Source organism: Neovison vison, chromosome 1, assembly GCF_020171115.1.
Source record: "Neovison vison isolate M4711 chromosome 1, ASM_NN_V1, whole genome shotgun sequence".
NCBI classification, from domain to species: domain Eukaryota; kingdom Metazoa; phylum Chordata; class Mammalia; order Carnivora; family Mustelidae; genus Neogale; species Neogale vison.
Genome location: NC_058091.1, coordinates 111,562,324 through 111,577,263, shown reverse-complemented (window position 1 = coordinate 111,577,263; position 14,940 = coordinate 111,562,324). Strand labels below are relative to the sequence as shown.

The 14,940-nt window shown below is 36.1% G+C and overlaps 1 protein-coding gene and 1 pseudogene across 1 annotated transcript in view; one reads left to right on the top strand and one right to left on the bottom strand.

Annotated features, from left to right (window-relative positions):
• Positions 1-14,940, bottom strand: part of COL19A1 (collagen type XIX alpha 1 chain) — a 325,236-nt gene that overhangs the window by 277,153 nt on the left and 33,143 nt on the right. The window contains exons 5-6 of the mRNA XM_044253886.1: positions 6,588-6,711; positions 5,066-5,341 (exon numbers count right to left, since the gene is read on the bottom strand). Coding sequence (XP_044109821.1) covers positions 5,066-5,341; positions 6,588-6,711 — 400 coding nt within the window. The remainder of the gene's footprint in view (positions 1-5,065; positions 5,342-6,587; positions 6,712-14,940) is intronic.
• Positions 7,025-7,335, top strand: LOC122889338 (annotated as a pseudogene).

Genomic DNA, 14,940 nt, shown 5'->3' with positions numbered 1-14,940 from the left:
CAAAAACCTCCCCCAAAACAAGAGTCCAGAGCCAGAGGGCTTTCCAGGGGAATTCTACCAAAAATATAAAGAAGAAATAATATCTATTCTACTGAAGTTGTTTAAAAAAATAGAAATAGAATAGAAATGGGAGGAAAACCCCCAAACTCATTCTATGAGGTTAGCATTACCTTGATCTCTTTTTTATAGTGTCGTTATCTGATTTTGGCTTTAGGGTAATGCTGGCTCATAGAATCAATTAGGAAGATTTCTTTCCTCTTCTGTTTTTTTCCTATAGTTAGAGAAGACAGACTAATAACTCTTTAAATGCTTATTAGAATTCACCTGTGAAGCAGTGTAGTCCTCGACTTTTGTTTTTTGGGAGTTTCCTGATTACTGATTCAATTTCATGGACGGTAGGAGGTTTATTCAAATTTTCTATTCCTATTTCAGTTTGGGAGTGATAGGTTTCTAGGAATTTATTGATTTCTTCCAGGTTGTCCAATTTATGGCTTAATAATATTCTCTTACAATCATTTGTTCTTTTTGTGGTATCAGTTTTCATTTTTCCTCTTTCATTTGATTTTGTTTAATTGAGTCCTCTCTCTCCTCTCTTTCTCTCTCTCTCTCTTAATGAGTCTGGCTAGAGGTTTATCAATTCTGTTACCTATTTCCAAGAAACAGCTCCTGGCTTCATTGATCTGTTCTATTGTGTTTTTAGTTTCTATTTCATGTATTTCTGCTCTAATATTTATTTATTATTTTCTTCCTTTTGTGGCTATTGGGTTTTGTTTGTTCTTTTTCTAGCTCCTTTAAGTGTAAGGTTAGGTTGTTTATTTGAATTTTTTTTTTGCTTCTTGAGATAAGCCTGCACTGCTATAAACTTCCCTCTTAGAACCATTTTGCTGCATTGCAAAGATTCTGGACTGTTGTGTTTTCATTTTCATTTGTCTCCATGTATTTTTTAAATTTCCTTTTTGATTTCTTGATTGACCCATTCATTTTTTCAGAAGCATGTTATTTAACTTTCATGTATTTGTGTTTTTCCATATTTTTTCTTGTGGTTCATTTCTAGTTTTATAGCATTGTGATCAAAAAAGATGCATAGTATGACTTTGATCTTTTTTAATTTGTTGAGACTTGTTTTGTGGCCTAATGTGTGATCTATTTTGGAGAATGTTACATGTGCACTTGAAAAGAACGCATTCTGCTGTTTTGGGAAGGAATGTTCTGAATATATCTGTTAGATGTATGAGGTCCAATGTGTTATTCAAAGTCCATTTCCTTGTTAATTTTCTGTTTGGATGATCTATTCATTGATATAAGTGGGGTGTTCATGCTCCTTATTATTATTGTATTATTACCAATTACTTTCTTTATGTTTGTGATAAGCTGCTTTATGTATTTGGGATCTCCCATATTGGGTGCATAAATATTTACAATTGTATCTCATTTGATTGTTCTTATTATGATTATATAGTATCCTTCTTTGTCTCTTATTATCTTTGTTTTAAAAGTCTAATTTGTCTGATATAAATATTGCTAACTTTCTTTTCAGTTCTGTTTGCATGATAAATGTTTTTCCCACTTTCAATCTGCACATGGTTTAGATTTGAAATGAGTTTCTTTTTTTTTTTTTAAAGATTTTTTATTTATTTATTTGACAGAGAGATGACAAGCAGGCAGAGAGGCAGAGAGAGGGGAGGAAGCAGGCTCCCCGCTGAGCAGAGAGCCCGATGTGGGGCTCGATCCCAGGATTCCGGGATCATGACCAGAGCCGAAGGCAGCAGCTCAATCCACCGAGCCATTCTTATAGGGAGACTATAGATTGGTTTTTTTTTTTTTTTAATCCATTCCATCATCCTATGTCTTTCAATTGGAGCAGTTAGTCCACCTACATTCAAAATAATTATTAATAGGTATGTACTTATTGCCATTTTGTTACTTGTTTTACGGTTGTTTTTGTACCTCTTCTCTGTTTCTTTCTTCTCTCACTTTATTCTCTCTCAATTTGCTGGCTTTCATTAATGATACACATGGATTCCTTTCTTTTTATTTTTTGCATATCTATTAGTTTTTGATTTTTGGTTACTATTAGGTTTGTATATAACATATTATGCATACAGCAGTCTATATTCAGTTGATGGTTGTTTAGGTTTGAACCCATTCTTCACTCTTTCCCCCTCACGTTTTAGGTATATGGTGTTATACTTTACATCTTTTTATTTTGTGAATTCCTTGACTGATTTTCATAGATATAATTGATTTTATTGCTCTTGCATTTTCCATTTTCCCTACTCTTATTTATGGTCTTTCCTTTCTACTCAACTCTCTTCTACTCTACTCTCATAGGTCTGGTTTTATAGTTATGAATCCCTTTAACTTTTGTTTGTTTAGGAAACTCTATCTCTCCTTCTATTCTGAAGGGTAACCTCGCTGGATAGTGTATTCTTGGCTGCAGGTTTTTTTCTTCTTTCCACACTTTGAATATATATGTCGTGCTACTCTCTTCTAGCCTGCAAAGTTTCTGCTGAAAAATCAGCTGACAGCCGTATGGGGTTTCCCTTGTATTCAACTGGTTTTTCTTGCTCCTTTTTGAAATTCTCTCCTTATTACTACTTTTTGCCATTTTTAATTACTATGTGCTTTGGGGTTGACCTCTTTGGGTTAATTCTGCATGGGGCTCTCTGTGTCTCCTTGATCTGGATTTGTGTTTCCTTCCCCAGATTCAGGAAATTTTCAGCTGTTATTTATTCAAATAAATTTCCTGTCCTCTTTCTCTTGCTCCCTTTCTGTGAATACCATTATGCTTGATGATGTTACTGAGTTTCCTAAGCCTGTTTTAATTTGTTATTATTATTTTTTCTCTCTCCTGTTCAGTTTGATTGCTTTCCATTACTCTGTCCTCTAGGTCACTGATCCTTTATTGTGCTTCCTCTTGTCTACAATTTATTCCATCTAGTGTATTTTTAATTTAAGTTTTGGAGTTCTTCATCTCTGATTGGTTCTTTTTTATGTTTTCCATCTCTTTCTAAAGAGTCTAACTGAGGTTTTCCACTCCTTTCTCAAGTCCAGTGAGAATCTTTATCACCATTATTTCAAATTCTTTATCAGGCATATTACTTATCTCCATTTCATTTAGGTCTCTTATTGACATTTTGAGCCTTTTTTTTTTTTTCTTCATTTTGAACATATTCTTCTGCATCCTCATTTTGGGTATGGCTTTAATTTTATCCTCATGAAGTAAGATGCCACACTAAACTATGAAACCACTGTAATATTATAATTTTTACATTGTGCCTTTTTAGAGGACACACCTGGTATTTTTCAGCCCCCTGGGCTCAATTCTTTTCTTGGGTGAGAAGTTAATGAGACACAGAACACAGCACTCAATGTTCAGAGGGCAAGCTCTGAGCCTGGACCCTGCACTTGCAATAACTTATTTCTCTCTCATTGCTATCTCCCCACAAATGTTCTGAATTTATTTCCATATGTGCTTAGTTCTTTAAGTCTTAGAAACAGAGCCCACTTTGCTCTCACTAGTTTTATAGGAGGGTCCAACCCCAAACTCCAGTCCCTAACTTTAGTATTACAGCAGGTGCCACTCTCTTGTACTGTTGCTGGAATTTCCTGAATTTACTCCCTATTTTTCTATACTCCACCTGGTGCTGAAAATACATCTCTGATGTTCTAAATGCTGGTCTCCACTTCCCACCCTACATTTAGAGAGAATTTTCTGAAAGGTCTGTCTAGTATTACTGTTACAATTAATACTGCTATTATCATTGGAAGACACCATTTACTAATATAGACTTTGATTCTTTCATTAGTCTTCAAGATGTCTGAGAGAAAGAGAAGCAGGATTTTTTTTTTCCATTCTCTTAGGCCTGGGTTCAGTGGAGTGTCTAGACCTCAATAAACAAATGAATATACAGGGAACTAACTACATACTAGATACTACTGCACATACTCTATATAATTGTAACTAAGTAACTCTAATAACACAATTTTTCAACTGAGGATACTGAGACATAGATTAATTAACAGCTAACAAGATAAGTTAGCAGATCATTACAGTTAAGTAGATGAGCTAGGGTTCACAGCGCATCTGTCTGATCCCCAAACCAGCTCACTCTCCACAATGCCATAATGTCTTGATTCTGTGATTGGTTTTTCCTACTCTGGCCTATTTTTCTGATCATCACTGAGCTCTAGTTATGGCATTCTCACTTATTTGTTCACTGTTTCTAAAAGAGAACAGTTTAAACATATTTTATTGAATATATATTTACACATATACTCTCTTTATCCATCTATTATGTTAGTGACCTGTATTCAGGTAATTTTTAGGTTATTTTTATGGGTTTTCTTATTATTCTACCCATAAGAAAGTCAGAAGTCATGAAATTCAGAGATATCTCACTTTTTTAGGAATTTTTTTTAGGATTACCTTCTTCTCTAGGGAAATTAATAAATCTATTAATACCTGAACATTAGATATGATTTTTAAAGGAGCTTTTTATCTGAAAGGGTATTGCTAGCCATTTGCTCTCATCCAAATGACTCATGGACACAATTAGTAGTTATGTTTCAGTCCAGCAGAACATTGAAAAACCATTATAGGCTTATGAGAAATAGTCTGCAATACAAAACTATTGCTATTCTAAGGATGAATAAACAGCCTATTGTTCTTGAGTGGAAACATCAGGTAATCTGGGACCATTTAATCTAGAGTTCATCTTTTCCCAGTCTTTTCTATTCAAAACATATAAGCTTATTCAAGGTGACTTTTTATATCACATGGTTCATTTTTACTAGAACTTAATTGTAATAATCTTGTTTTTTAAGGCATGACCTAGTTCTTTAAAATTCACAGGCTGAAGAAAATGGGTGAAAATAGAGAGAAGATAATATATGTGAAAATACAGTTGGAAATACATAGCTATGCCTTCACACATCTGATGGCTAATTTAAACAGTGTTGAGAAGGGAATGTATTACACAGTAATTAAATAAAGAAGGTTTTAATAAGGTATCTAATTTAGAAACTTTACTATTTCTCTTTCATAACCAACGTCACAACTCACGTCCACAGGCTTGCCATCGGAAGCTCGTGCCGCAATTACAGTCTTTCCACGAAGGTCCACAGTGTCCTTTTCATCTATATGCCGGCTTGCAATTAAATTACAATCCATATAGAGTGAAATGTCCCGGGATTGAATACCAATGCCAAGTTTATGCCACTGACGATCAAACAAAGGACGGAGTTCTCGATTTTTAAAAATGTAATTCAACACATCTCCCTCAGGAGCTCGGAACATAAATTCCACCACCTTCTTTCCGCCATCAACTACCATAGAAACCTGAAAAAATGCAAATTAGCATTAAATGTTTCAAAACCAGGGTTCAAACTTACTAAAGCACACAAATTAAAAGTTAGAGATGCATGTTGGTGTAATTGAGGCACTTAGTAAAATGTTTTAGATGACACCAGATTTGTTAATACAAAAGAAGAGCAAATATCTAGGTATGAAAGTGTTTTAAATATGGGGCATTCTGGTGAATGTAATATGTTCCTTTCTTGAGAGAACATCTGAGGTTATATATATGTATATCTAAGTATATATATAATTCTGTATGAGTAATTCAAGAATTAAATGTTACTTAATTTAAAAAGAATAAGAATAGGATCATTTCTCTTAGCATGGAAACTGAGACTGACTTCTTGAAACTTTGATGATTTGCATGGTGTAGAGAAAAATGCCTTTTCATAAAGGATATACTTTTAGTTCAGTTCATCTTTCCATCATAAAATTGTGACTATATTAATAGGTTAAAAGACCAGTGAAACAAAAAACATCCCAATGGATAGGTATAGAAATAAACACAAATGTAAGGTGCCAATAAGTAATACTGAGGTTCATCTCCCCCCCACCAACCTGGAGTCTTTGCAAACTCATCTTTCTGCCCAAGTGTCATCACTCGCACAAGTATTCCTAGGTTCCTTCTCCCTGTGCCCCATTTTAGGAAGCTGTCCTTTCTATGCTCCCATAGTCCCCACTCAGCTCTGAGCCTACCTCTACCACTGCACCTGTCACACCATGGCTATGCTATAGTATATTGTTCTCCTAGATGCCATCCTTTTAAGACCTGAGAAAGGTCTTTCTCCCTGAGAAAGGAATTACTCTTTTAAAAATCTCTTCGTCACTAACTAGAATATAGCATGTGTTCAATAGCTTTTTATTGATGGAATCAATATTTTATCCCACCTCTTCACTTACTCCAGACTTTCAAATGAAACCATGTATGAGTTATTTAAAAGTGATACATATCAGAAATGATAGGAGATAGAGAAGTTATTCGTGTCAATGAAGCAGTTATGAAAGAAGCGTCACTTGAGTGTCTTTAGACAAGATATGAATCATATTACAGATCTCAGCAAGATCATCCTAATGATGAGAACACTTGCATTCCCCTGTCGATGATTCCTCTAAAAGGAAGAATATTCAAATACTAGATCTGCTTCCAGATTTGTGCACACCATGCCAAGATTCAGTTGGCATAACCACGTAAGAGAAAACTAATCAGCACAACTCTTTGTTTCCTTACCTGTGGTATATTCTGCTGGTTTAAAACCTGCCACAGAAACCATCGTTCCTTTTTGGTACTTCTTCGTACTCGAAACATAGCTGCTATGGCGTACTCATCAGGAAGGCCTTTGGGAAATATCTTACTGGGGAAGGAAAATAAAGAATTATTGTGAGAACACGGAAGATGGTGAGGAAAAAAATCTAGGTATGAAGTTCTTTGTAACAAGTATTTTTTTCCCATCACAATAAAACAAAATCTCTAAAATGGAATTTTCTCTACAAAGTCACCATTATTAAACTAAATTTCACAATGACCATTACTGTACTGCCTTAAGTAATGTTGTTCATTAAAAAGCAAACAAAATGTTAATTCCTCGTCTGATCTGATCTGGCATCTTTGCTGAGAGTCACACTGAGCTGCGAGGTGCCTCAGGGATGTCTTTAGGAGTCAGCACCATGGCAGAAGACATCAAGTCCAAAATCAAGAACTAGACTGTCCTTTGGACAATTGCTTCCCCAATCAGAACCAGACCAGGAACTGCTAGTAGAACTACCTGAACTTCTACCGCTGAAGGAGGTGATATCTCCATGTGTGAATGTCCTGGCGTGTTTACAAGTCCTTCTGCCCCACAGCCTAAATGTCAGCCTGGGATGACCACAGGGCAGAAGGCTCATCTCCTGGGAAGATGGGAACTGGCTCCACCTACCTCTTCTTTGTCTTCCATCCTTCTCCCAGGGTGGTAAAGGGCAAACTGGATACATGGTGATCCCCACCCTGGGATCCTGAATCACGGGTGAACTAATAATGAACTAATAATAAATCCTCATTGGAAAAGTATAAGACTATGTATGTTTAAAACAGCTGGATGGGCAGTCAAGAAACCAGGGTGGAAGTTTTACTTGATCAATAAGAATGATGGTTTTTTCCATTTTGTTTTATTAAATTGACCATATTCTTCATACCAGACGACAGAGTGAATGACTAAATAGAACAGCCTCAAGCCCCTATATGTGCTAAAATGTATCTTATGTTCCCCTTTATTATTTATACAATTTCAAAAAAAATTTATTATGTAATTTTTGAACCACATAAAAATAGTATAATAGAAACTCCTGTGGGGGCACCTGGCTGGCTCAGTTGGTGAAGCATGGGAGTCTCAGTCTTGGGGTTTTGAGTCACATGCTGGGTATAGAGCTTACTTTAAAAAATAAACAAACAAAAACCCTCCTGTGTATCCAAATAAATAGATAGATAGGTAACAAATAATGTGGCTTTGATGTCTGCCATTTCTTTTTGGGACCACCTATAAACCTGAAGGTGAGCATAGGTATAGTTGAGAGGTGATGCCAAAACATAAACTTCCAAATGACATTTTGGAACTAGCTAGTTGCATCCAAACTCTTTTTAAAAAGGAGTCCTCAACCCATGCAGCAGACCCCACTCTACCGCCACATGCAGTAACTTGTGTCTCCATCTTTCTTCTAATTTCCTGCCTCCTCTACCCCACTCTCCCACCTTCACGCTCTTAGGATCATATCTTTGTTTCATGTGTTTTGGAATTCGACAGAACTATTTCCTGGAATTCTCCTTCCATTCATTGAATTGAACACATCTTCAAATAGGAGCTGCACGTTACTGAAAAAAATTTTTTGCAAGTTTTTATTATTTTTTTTCTACACAATCTTCTCTTATCTCTTTTAGGAACTTGTTTCTTAGACAACCACTTAACACCTTATCCTAATGATCTAGTCTACTATTCTACTTTCTGGGATATTTCCCTCATTTATTTTCCAGTCCATCTATTCAACACCAATTTTTGTTTTTTTTTTCTTATTACCAGGATCCTCTTTTGTTCTCTTTTTAAAAATATCCTGAACGCAGTATTTTAAATCCCCGAAATAATCAATTGGATGGGTTTTTTAATGTTTTTCCTGCATCCTTGAACATCATCATTTCATCCAGGTTTGTTTTCCCTGTTTGACAGTTTGGCCTCTTTCTTCCATGCTGGGAGCTACGCTCCACATTCTGATGGTTTTTGATAATCCAGATGTCATTAAGGACGAAGCACTGAACTTTGATTGCAAGCTTCATGTATGTCCGCACAGGGTTGATGAACAACTTTGCTGCATAGCATGATCAGCTGGCGGATTTCACGGACAGTCCCCCACATGTGAATGTAGAAAGATTAGTTCTCTAGGGACACTCAGTGTCTCCAAAGAAGAATCTTTCTAGGCCCACTTGGAAGAGTATTCATCTGGATGCAGGTCATAGTTCGGTATAAAATGTTGCTTCATCCCTCTGTTTTTGGTGCCGTGCTTCTTTTCTGCCTTCGTTATCCTGCTTACCTTCCACCTGGAGGCTCTCTGGCTAAATTTCTCTCAATAATAAGTCTAATAAACCTCTCACCTTCTGTCTGGTTTTATGAGGAAAAAGGAGGTACACTAGGTACACTACACCCACACACACATCCCTCACCAGCTTCTGCAGAGGCTGGTTCCCCCTAGTGATAAGTCTCTCAGGTGTCCACTGAAGTCGACCGACCCACATCTCACTAGAAACCCCAGCCCAGCAGTACATAGGTTCTAACATCTTCCAACTGCTTTTTGTCTTCAAAGAATCGATTGGAATCTCTCTTTCTCTTGTTCCAACTCCCTTTCTACAGTCAATTTTGCATTTTAGAAGGTTAAAAGTCCTTTCAAATCTTCAACCTCTCCCTCTCCAATGCCCCTTTGATCTTGGTTTACAAACATATGCATATCTTCCCCCTGCTACAAAATAGATAAAACTTCCTCCAACCTTGCTATATTACTATATCGCCCTCTCATCTAGCCACCAACCTTCTTACAGGAATATCTTAACATCCTCATTGTTACTACCCACTTAGTCCTTAACTGTCTTGCATTCTAAAAGCATTTCCATTCCGTTAATCCACTGGCCTCTTCTCAATCCCCATTCCCCTCAATCCTTCTTAAGTCTTTAACACTAAAGATACCCTTTCCTCATTGATATAAACCAAAGGTCACAACCCCAGGTCTATGGGGCCCACCCAGGGAATTGGAATGTAAACTTCCTGAGGTTCTTTGTCTAACCTACTCACCTTCTTGTTCCCAGCATCTAGAACAGTGCCTGCACAAGGCACGTGCTCAATAAATATTATTACATGAATCAATTAGCGGACTGAATTCAGATATATACTACCTAAAAAATATATACAAAACAAAAAACACATGACCCTCTCAGTCTAGCTTTGATTTTTCCATCTTGGATAGAAATATGCATCTAAGGGGCACCTGCGTGGCTCAGTGGGTTGAGCCGCTGCCTTCGGCTCAGGTCATGATCTCAGGGTCCTGAGATCGAGGCCCGCATCGGGCTCTCTGTTCAGCAGGGAGCCTGCTTCCTCCTCTCTCTGCCTGCCTCTCTGCCTGCTTGTGATCTCTCTCTGTCAAATAAATAAATAAAATCTTAAAAAAAAAAAAAAAGAAATATGCATCTAAGGAAATTTCACTTTCCTCCTAAGACTTTTATTAAAAACAAACAAAAACAAAAATGAAAAAAACAAGAAACAAGGGTGACTGGATAGCTCAGTAGGTTAGGTGTCTGCCTTCTGCTCAGGTTATAATCCTGGGGTCCTAGGTTTGAGCCCTGCATGAGGCTCCCTGCTCAGAAGGAGCTTCTCTTTCCCTCTGCCACTAACCCCTGCTTAGGCTCACTCTGTCACATAAATAAATAAAATTTTAAAACACACACACAAACACTCACAAAAAACAAACAAAACAAAACAAAACAAAGCAAAAAACACCAGAGGAAGTGAGTTAATAACAGCAACCAATACCCATCCTCATGTAGAGGTTTCTTTCAAGTTTATTGCCACTAGGGCACTCTACAACTGTTTGTAAAATGAATGAGTGACCTAGCAAATGAAACAGATAAAGACACACTTAATTTTGATAGAATGCTTTAATATTTCATAAAACTAAATATAATTATTTTTAATAATTCATAATTGAATTCAAAATTGAAAATATATCTCATGAAAGGTTCTTTCTGTGACAAAAAATAAACTTAAACATTATTAATATTGTTAATATATAATAAATACAGTCTTAAAATAATACACTGAAATAAATTTAGTTATGTTTACAGAAAAACTGATTTTTTTCTTAGTCTAAGTTTATAATGGATACAAATCCTTATAATTACTATCTTTTCCTTTCAGTAATTCTTGCTCTACTTTCAAACCCCAAAATGATTTCACTTGCTGAATTATAATTTTGAAGAACAATTCCTCTATTTTAAAAACAATACATTACAAAATATATCAGCTCTTGTAGACTATTCTTTTTTATACCACGCAAGCACACTTAATGTGACACAGAATAATTTCTCTGGGTCTTGCCAAAGTTTCTATTATAAAAGATGCCATATTGGATTACTGGTCTGATACCGGAGAGATATAATGACAGCTTGTTATGTGTAAGATACCCATGCTTGAATATTTTTTGAATGGAGTGTAATTTCCTATGAGAAATTCTATCCATTGCTTATTCAGCAATATTCCCATTAAGAAAAACATTTTTGATCCTTACTTGCCAAATAATTCATATATATATGAAATGTATATAATATATATGTATGAAATACATGTAATATATATGTTTTATATATTATAGGGCTAAAATCATCATTGGGATATTTTCTACCTTCTCTCCATTTCATACACATTGTATGTATTTCAATGCAGTAAGTGGCAAATTCATCCACATAAATTAATACTAACCTATATATGAAGAACTCAAAGTTTAGTGAAAATTAAGTGTAATTAATCCTCTGTTTCCCATTGTCTACTTTTCTTCACATTAATGAAAGTCATCTAGATATCCATGGATAGGTAAGAGAAGAAATAATACCAAATTAACAAAATGTTCAATCTAAAAATCAATTTCTTTAATGTTACTAAGTAAAAGTCACTGAGAGTCAAACTAAAGTCATTCCAAATTACCCAAAGGTGCCAAAGGAAATTTGCTGCTTGCAGAGTCCTCTTTACACTAGCCCCTGAGAGCACTAGTTTTAGATACAATCTGGAGTGTCTCTGAAGCCTCATAATTCACATATTTTAGACTCCTTTGAACTTGTAATTTATTTCAATGTTGAAAAAAATCTAAAATATAGTTTTCACCCACTCTCTGATGTTCTCTATGTATAGCAGCCCTCTGTTCAATCATAAAATGGAGAGAAACACTATTAAACTCTATGGGAAGTGGCAGAGAATCAAAAGTAGGGCTCCTTATAGTGACTAGCTACAGCCGAAGGCAATGTCCAGATCTGAGAACCAGTGAGATTTGACCCCACAAAAATCTGATTTCATAAAGATGTTAACATTATAGTACTTCCCTCTCAGTGTTAAAATTAAGAGATATTTAAAAATTTTCTTTTTTATAGTTTCACTACTTCCTCAATTTTTACAATGAGCATAAATTATATTATCACTTTTAAAACAACACTACTATTTTTCAGGTTAGGAAAAAATAATCCTGTTGTTTAAAGTGAATTATAAATTAATCTGATATTCTTCAAGGTCATAGATGAGGGAGAATTAACAATAACAAATATTGGGGCACCTGGGTGGCTCAGTGGGTTAAGCCTTTGCCTTCGGCTCAGGTCCTGAGATCTCAGGGTCCTAGGATTGAGCCCCGAATTGGGCTCTCTGCTCAACAGGAAGCCTGCTTCCCCCTCTCTCTCTGCCGGCCTCTCTGCCTACTTGTGATCTCTGTCTGTCAAATAAATAAATTTTTAAAAATCTTTTAATAAAACAATAACAAATATTATTTTTTCTACTATGGGAAGTTAAAAAGTCATAGAAGTCTATAACTCCCAATCTAAAGCCTTCAGAATGGTTCAGTCATGAAGAAGTAGGATGAGATGAAAGAAACCTCAAATGAAAATACGCTATACCCAATATTTTCTCCATATACTTCAAACACAATATCTAATTACAAAGTCCTAGTACCTGTACTTATGAAGTTGGATACAAATCAACATCTTATTAAACACGAAGGAATTCACTATATAGGAATTAAGAATGGGCTGTATTTGTCTACATAGCTTACTTCCCACAGTCTCTAAATCTTTCTCACTTGATTAATGAAAATCTTTGCTGGTCATAATTTATTTAAAATCTTTAAGAAATATAAGTAAAATGATGATGTCTAAAACATATCTGCAATACAGGAAAGATCCTGGCATGAGAAGGAAGAAACATTTAATCATTCTGTGTATGTGTAATTGTTATTAAATAGGATTGTACTTCCACTGTCTTTTGTATACATGGTATGAATGCAGAGACTATGTTAGCTGACAAGCCCAAACACCTAAAATTCTACTATTAGAATTTTCTTTCTCTCTGAAAAACACTTGTGTTTATAAAACATAAGCTCTGTTACCGCTAAAATAGTCCCTGGAAACTGGTCACATGATACTAACAAATTGTCTAATAATTAATTCTCTCACCTTGGAAAGAATAGAACAGAGATCTATGAGATTGTGATAAAGCAAGGAAGTTAAGAGAAAAGACACGAAGAGGGAGGAATAAATCCAGAGCAGGAAATGCTCCTTAGTTAGAAGACCGAAATGTCATTGTTCTGATCCCTGGGTAACACAAACATCATCTTAAGGCACTGGCAGTTAGAGAGCAAAGTTTCAAAAAGAAAGGTGATGCCAAAGGGGAGATGGAACCAAGATAGACCTTGACTGTTTTCCTTGCCTGTGCTGTCAACTCACGTGCTTAAATCTCTACTGGGCATCTCCACTTGGATATTAAAGGCATCTCTAATTAAATAACTGAAATTGACTTTGTCAACACATCCCTTCACTAGAATCCCACATCTCCATAAAAGGTGTGGCCATTTACCCACATTCTCCAGCCTAAAAGTCATTCTTGAATCTTACCTTTCCTTTATTTTCCTCCAACACAAACAACCGTGAGCAAGTCCAAGTCTTACTGTTTCTACCACCAAAATAGATCCTAACTCTGTCTACTTCTCTTCAGCTCCACTGTCACTCACTAGTCCAAACTGCCAGTCTCTCCTCAGGACTTCTGTGATGGTTTTGTTCTCCCTCTTTCCCCTCCATGACAGGCTAGCCCTGTGGGATGCACTTTTCAAATGTAAATCAGACCTCATCCCTCCCTTACTTACAGCCTTCCTGCAGTATCCTATGGTTCCTGGAATAAGATGTGCACATCTTTGATCATGGCTCACAAGGTTTTATCTGTTCTGACCCCTGCCCTCTCTGACAGGTCATCTCCTATTTCAGTTTCTGTGTGGAACCCAGACTTCAGGCACAATGACCTGAACTTTGGTCCTTGAGCACACTAGTCTCATTGGGGTCTTGGGCCTTTGTATGTCTTGGTTTCTCAAAACACAGGATGGCCATTCCCAGAAGTCCTCACTTAAATGGCTTCTCCTCACTATTCAGGTCTTAGCTCTGTTTCACTTCTTCTGGAAGGTTGACAGCTGTTCTCACTTCAGTTACTACCTAACATATTACCTTGTTTTATTTTCTTCCTAGACTTATAACTACCCAAGTATTTTTTTTTTAATGTATTGGTTTACACATGTATTGCCTGTCTACAACCCCTAGAATGTGATTTCCATGAAAATAGGGGCTCTGCCAGACTTGTCGCTCTAAATCAACCATTAGACTAGTATCTTGCTTATAGGAAGCACAAATAAAAGTTTGTTCCATTCTTAGAAAATCCATCATAATACCTATGGCCAGTCCTGGCATGTGTACATGGTATTTGCATAATGCTTTAAAGTTAAGACCTTTAAGACTATGCCATATGACATTCAGCAGGAAAACAGAAGGAAAAAAATCAAGCTCTATATGATTTAAAGCAGGTTAATCAGTTTGACACAAAATGAGTCCAAGAACAAATATAATCAGTGTTCTTACTTTCAAAAAGAAATTTTAAATCTCTACAAGTTATAGCAAAATAGATCTCCTGCCCCAAGAAGATTTCACCAAAAGTGTCCGTCAGCAGAAGTCTTCCAGTGTTTGGAAATGACACCACACATAAGAGTTTCCTGTAGTTCTACAGTCCTAAAGCTGAAGGGAACCTTTAGAGTGATTTAGATCAACCATCTCATAAATGAGAAATTAAAGCCATAGAAGTTAAATAACTGACCCCACCAACATCTGCCAGACAGAGGTCAGGATGGAACTTGAACTCGGGACTTCTAATTCCCGGGGTCAATATTTTCCAGTATATCAAGTTGCTTGCATCCTCCGGGTTAAGAATAAAATTTCCCTCATCATTACTGACCTAACTTAAAAGTAATGTTATGCGACTACAGGGAAGGGAAAAAAATCC